This window comes from Scylla paramamosain, chromosome 14 (genome assembly GCF_035594125.1).
Source record: "Scylla paramamosain isolate STU-SP2022 chromosome 14, ASM3559412v1, whole genome shotgun sequence".
NCBI classification, from domain to species: domain Eukaryota; kingdom Metazoa; phylum Arthropoda; class Malacostraca; order Decapoda; family Portunidae; genus Scylla; species Scylla paramamosain.
The window spans coordinates 4,155,057-4,161,491 of record NC_087164.1 but is presented as its reverse complement, the minus strand read 5'-3'; the positions used below and the strand labels follow the sequence as shown (position 1 = coordinate 4,161,491).

Below are 6,435 nucleotides of genomic sequence, written 5' to 3'. Positions count from 1 at the left end.
TCATACAAGAGAATAAATAAATATATAAAGAAAAGAAAACTTTGTGAATTGTTGTTTGAACAACATTAAACTGTTTAGTTACCAGATCAGTGGAATGTCTACTGGGCTGTAAAGATCTAAAACACTTTTAGTTCAAGACAAACTTTATTTCCATTTGGATTCCAGGAGAATTCTCTCACACTGTATTGAAACAATCATGTGATCATTCACACTCATTTTAACAGTTAGTGGAGCAGTTGATGTTTACATTCACTCTTAACTTGTGTGGGAATCTATTTAAGGCTGCTGTGGGCACACTAGTTATATAAACAATTATACAAAACTAACAATTAATGGCTCTTTATTTCTCACCCATTTGTACATTTATAATTTGTAACTACAGTGTTCAGAAATTACCATCACCCTACATAACATTTTAGAATGTTTCTACTAGACATAAACATTGTTGTAGATCTTGTGATGATACCACCAATGAGACCTGGAATTAAAATTTTCAAGTAAAGAAGTTTTGTATAAAATGTTATGTAAAAATGGCATGTACCTATACTTCCGTGATCCGTATTCTAAGATACAGGGGGACCTCAGATTATATATGTCTGATTTATGTTGCTTATGGATTGAAAAGATTCCATTGAAGGTACAGCAACATGTCAAGAAATTCCTCTTAACTCTCCCATGCACCAGAAGTTTGACAAATTTATATTTCCATGGGGAAGCCCACTGGGTAGGCCTGATGCATTGAAACATTCACTTGCACACAGAATCCTTATCATGTCAGACCCATCACAAAGACATTTGACAATTAGTTAATTCAGTGGACCAAACTTGCATCTTTGGTACACAACATTTTTGTGTGATCATGATAGAAACTTTTTTGGGGGAATTTAAAAGTGGTGAGCTGTAACAATGTAAATAGTGAAGCATCATGGTGCATGAGGGGATTGAGTGTCAGGAAAATTTGTAACAATTGGATAAGAGACATCATGTTATTGCACAATTCAAGATTGTGTAACATGTGATATACTACAGGAAATGGATTTTGTCTGCTTTATTTCATTGGAGATGATTTCATGTCCAGCATGTTTGAGAATGGGCACAAGTCATGTTGCTCAATAGTCGTGGCTACAATGTTGTCTTTGAGAGAGAAAGAGCTTGATGAGAGGAAGCATCATCATCTGTTGTTTTCTCCTAGTCTCATGGTGTTTCAGAAAAATTATTGCAAATTTCAGTAACTTGGACTCATATGGCATTGTAGTCTTCTTGTCAGAGAGAGAGAGAGAGAGAGAGAGAGAGAGAGAGAGAGAGAGAGAGAGAGAGAGAGAGAGAGAGAGAGAGAGAGAGAGAGAGAGAGAGAGAGAGAGAGAGAGAGAGAGAGAGAGAGAGAGAGAGAGAGAGAGAGAGAGAGAGAGAGAGAGAGAGAGAGAGAGAGAGAGAGAGAGAGATAGCAGGAGGAACCATCAGTTAAGGTAGGAAGGTAGTAAGACTATTAGGGATAGAAGAATGACATTGCTCAAAACAAATGTCTGTCAGAAAGTTGGTCCTGCATGGTGAAAATTTCCTTTCAGATACTCAAGAAAAAACAGGAGCACAACAAACTGATGACAGGGAATGTCACTTCATTGTTCCTGCCGGGTACCTGTACATTATTTTCAGTTGCGTAAGTGATTTTATAAACTCGATGGCTAGAATATGCATAATGGATATGACATTAGGTTTTGTGAGATTCTGCAAATTTATTTATGTATATTGTGAATACTTATGTGTGATAACCATTACTGACTGATGTACATACCAATGCCTTTAGGAACATTGTATCTGTAAGTCAAGGGCCCCATGTTAAAAGAACTATCTTATAAAAGCAGAAGGTAACATCAGTAACATTAGGAGGTAACAATGATAATATTGATTTATTTAATCACTGAGACATGGATATTTCATAACACATGTCTCTGTATTCCCTGCATGATGTAGATGACATTGGGGTAAAGGTGGGGGACTGCTCCTCTGCCTTCCCAGTGGAAGCTTTCCCACCATACAAGAAGGAAGCAGAAAGGCTATTGTATTATTTTACTCTAGTTTCATTTCACTTTCCATCTTCTTTATTGTATGCCACCCATGTGGAAAAAAAGGGAATTCATAAAAATTAAATGATAAATGTTAATATAATGATCCTCACTACACTAAATGCAAGTTCTGTCGATATAACTTTAAAAGTTACACATTTTTCATCAAACATATCAAATCACCAAAACTTGTTAGGCCACTGCCATCATAGTTGTGTAGTTGATGCTGGTGGCTACTGGATATACTTCATAACCTCCTACCACTATGTCAAGTGAACACAAAAGGTAGTCATTACTACTCTATACTAGTGAAATTGCAGATACACAGGTTTCTCTCATGTTCATTAATTAAAATAATCTTTGCATATGTAATAAGAATAACCTACAACAGTGGTAGTAATAATGTTAACAATAACTAAATCCAATTAAATCTTAAGTTGACATTAGTGGTTACGTGTAAATGATGCTTCAAATATGCTTGACACGACTTAAGATACAGTATTATTGCACTAAGCTCCAACTCCCGTTTAGAGGACTTAGCATGAAGTCCTGTTATGTGGATTAACTGGGGATCTCATCACCTTCCTCATCCAAAGCCATCCTGTGGGCTTATCTTATAACTACCAGTACTGTGCTTAATATGAAACAAAACACAAATGTATCTGCCCTCTCAAAACTTGACAAATCTTTGGTATGTATAATGAATAACTCCCATTGTAAAGCTAAGTCAGACCACCCTAGACAGATTAGAGATGACAATTATTGTGTGGTAATAGATATCAAATGGAGATGCAGAGGAATATCTTAATGCAGTTGAAGTACTGAACATCTGGTTAGATTTTTCACTTCATTTCAAGATACCAGCAGGGAATTCAGCTGATTCACTGGAAGAGTGCTTAGCAAATAACTATGAGGGTGTGCTTTACTTAAAGCTGTCACCCAGTGAGGAAGATAGTATGTTAGATAATTTTAGTGGAGGCTAAAGTGGCCAGATGTCTGTTCAGTTGTGCATAGTGAAAGGTGAAGAGGAAGGCCACACCTGGAGTGGATCAATTGTGTGAAGAGAGCATGGACTGAGAGAGGAATTACTGCAGCAGGCAAGAGCAGTTATGCATGAATGGTGAGTGACAGTTGTGAATCCAAGAAAATGAAGCAGTCTCATCAACCTCTGGGATTGAGTGTGGGCACACTTGGCAAGGGTGATTGGTATGTGGACCCAGTTAGAGTTTGAGGCACTCTGCATCTACTATGGTCTCTGGATTGGAGCAAATCTGAGTAGGGAACAATCTCATTATGAAGGAGCAGCAATAAACACCAGTGTATGCTGCTGGATCTTGCTGTGGTGAGTGTGGCCACCTGTACTGTGCCTGGCTTCCTGGTGTGTTAAAACAGGGGCCAGGAGACTATCTTTTCGCCTTGGGCCAATGGGGATAAGAGAGTGAATGTTAGGTGCCTTGTCTGCGCCACTCCATGTGAAACTGTCACTCACAATAATCAACTAATAGGATCACTGCTTCAGTTCAAAGAATATAGTTATCCTTACAATGAGAGTGACTCCAATACAAACTATGGAACCATCACACGTGTACCAGCTGTTCTTCAATAGTCATTCCAATTTTAATCACTTAGTGCTTTGTATACTCATAACTTAAAAAGTTACCTGCTTACCTGGATAGAAAATTAATTATAGTGACATTACATTTTTTAACTTTATTCAAACATGAAAGCAATTAGCTAGCAACCATGCACCTCAGCCATCATTGCCTCAAAGTTGATCGCCTCATAACCATCCTCCATTTTGACAGTTAAAAAGTGGTCCACCATGGAGGAAGAGACTGTCATGGTAGTAGGGGCCTGAACCTGGCTGGGGGGCTGTTGCAGCTTCTTCACAGGTAGCCCATCTGTATCAAGATACAAAGAAATTAGATACAGTTAGTAAATACTCAACTTTGATTGTTCAACAATTATTACAGTAGTGAAATTAGGTCATATTTTTGTAATACAAAAAGAAAAAAAAAAAAAAATCTGGAGTGACTGAGGTAACTTCCTTTCTGGATTTAGTGACTAGTTAGGTGAGGATCTGATTTTCTTTTTCACCAGAGTAAATACAGGAACGAAATTGTACCATTTGACTTATGAATAATTGTTTACAATGTACCAATGTGGTGTTTCTTAATGCAACCTTTTCTCTAACCAGGCTTCAGTCATTGGGGAGTTTGGAATTGCTGACAGCTAACACTATCTATCCCCCAGGAATAAATATGAAGCTACAACCATTAGGCATAAACGAGAAAAATGAAAACAAAATAACGAACTAGGTGCATGTACACCCACACATACATACATAAATACATACATACATATAAATACACACACACACACACACACACACACACACACACACACACACACACACACACACACACACACACACACACACACACACACACACACACACAAATATGAGAAGGATCGTTAATGTTAAGAAGGAGTTAAGAGCAATGAGAGATTTGATTGCTGGAATTTTGGAAAAGCAGGACAAATTAATCAAAGATGATAATGACCTGAGAAAGTGTGAAGAATATGGTAGTGTTCTATAGGTAAACAATGAGATTTTGAGTTTGGAAAAACTATTCCAAAGGAAGAGAACACTGTGCTCTAAGTGCTAAAATACACAGTATCATAAATTGTTTGCAGAGGGAAGGTAGAGTTCCTGAAAGCTGGAAGAGAGCTAATATTGTTCCAATATACAAAGGAGGCAAGAGAGAGGATCTGATGAATTGTAGACCTGTATCATTAACAAGTGTGGTGGCTAAGATCTGTGAAAGGGTAGTTAAAGACAAATGGATGAAATATCTGGAGACCAAAAAGATAATAAGTGGCAAACAGTTTGGCTTTTGAAAAGGATGCTCATGTACAATTAACTTGGTGTGCTTCTATTCAAGAGTTATTGATATAATACAAGAAAGAGATGGATGGGTGGATTGCATATATTTAGATCTGAAGAAAGCCTTCATCAAAGTTCCACACAAGAGACTAGTGTGGAAACTTAAGAGAAATAGACAGTGTGGGAGGAAAATTATTGGTATGAATGGAGGACTTCTGAAAGGGCAGAGAGATGAGGACAGCTATAAGAGATGAAAGATCTATATTCAAAAATGTTTACAGTGGAGTTCCTCAGGGATCAGTCCTTGCTCCAGTTATGCTTGCTGTATACATAAATGTTATGGTTGAAGAGATACAAGTCTGTTTACTGATGATGCAAAGATCATGAAGTAAGTGAAGAATGAGGACTGTGACCTGCTCCAAGAGGTCTTTAATAAGATATATGAATGGAGTAAAAAATGGAAAATGGAGTTTAATGCAAGAAAATGTAATAGTATTGGAGTTTGGAAAAAGGAAAAATAGACCTGTTGAAACCTATAAGCTGGGAGAAGAAAAATCCAGAAAAGGAACACTGAGAAAGATCTTGGGGGTAATAGTAATGGACAATATGTCACCAGGAAAGCACATTAATAAAACTGTGGGGGAGACTTATAATTTTCCTTAGAACATAAGAGTGGCATTTTCATACAGTGATGAGGATATGATGAAGATTATTATAACTAAAATATGTCCAAGGTTGGAATATGCAACAGTGGTCTGGTCACTGAGTGTGAAGAAGGACATTAGAAAGCTGGTGAGAATACAACGAGCTGCAGCCAAAATGATCTCAAGTTTGACAGACCTCCCCTATGAGGAGATAGATATTAAGACTGGATCTAGTGTCCCTAGAGCAGAGGAGAACAAGAAAGAATTTGATTGATGGAAGGATTGGAGAAAGTTGATAGAGAGGACCTGATAGTGTGGGACAAGCAAACCACAAGGAAGCACAGGAAGAAATTGAAGAAAGGCATATGCAAGAGGGACATCAAGAAGCACAGTTTTCTATATATAACTGTTGAAGTTTGGAATGTGTTGGACAGAGAAATGACCAAAGCAACAATGATACATAATTTCAAGGTGAAGTTGGATAAATTTTGGGATAATAGAAAGAGACAGCACAAGCATAGCTCCCTTCCCTTATGTCACAACTAGGTAAATACACACACACATACCAAGGTTTGCTCAGACCCTATACAGTACAACTAGGTAAATACTCAGCTACAGAGATCTGGAATGATTGAAGTGAAGATATGGTTATGGCGGACAGTGTGTAGATATTTAAAAAGAAATTGGACAAACATAGATTTGTAGACAGGACAGAATGAGTGCTGCTTAGACCCTGTACACTAGGTGAACTACTTGAATACACACACATTCTTGGTGTATTTACCTAGGTGTATTTTATCTAGTTGTAATTTACAGGGCCCGAGCTACAGTTGTGTGGTCC

The 6,435-nt window shown here is 37.6% G+C and overlaps 1 protein-coding gene across 5 annotated transcripts in view; it reads right to left on the bottom strand.

Annotated features, from left to right (window-relative positions):
- Nucleotides 1-326: 326 nt before the first annotated feature.
- The window catches only part of LOC135106765 (serine/threonine-protein phosphatase 6 regulatory ankyrin repeat subunit B-like), a 136,384-nt gene continuing 130,275 nt past the window's right edge, over nt 327-6,435 (bottom strand). For 4 of the 5 annotated variants that reach the window (XR_010271458.1, XR_010271457.1, XM_064016041.1 and 1 more), the window contains exon 7: nt 3,754-3,964. Coding sequence is in view for 1 of the 5 variants with exons in the window: in XM_064016045.1 (XP_063872115.1) it covers nt 416-478; nt 3,813-3,964 (215 nt within the window). In the remaining 4 variants the exon portion in view is untranslated. Of the gene's footprint in view, nt 479-3,753; nt 3,965-6,435 lie in introns of those variants that run through there. The other variant, XM_064016045.1, reaches the window with a different exon arrangement.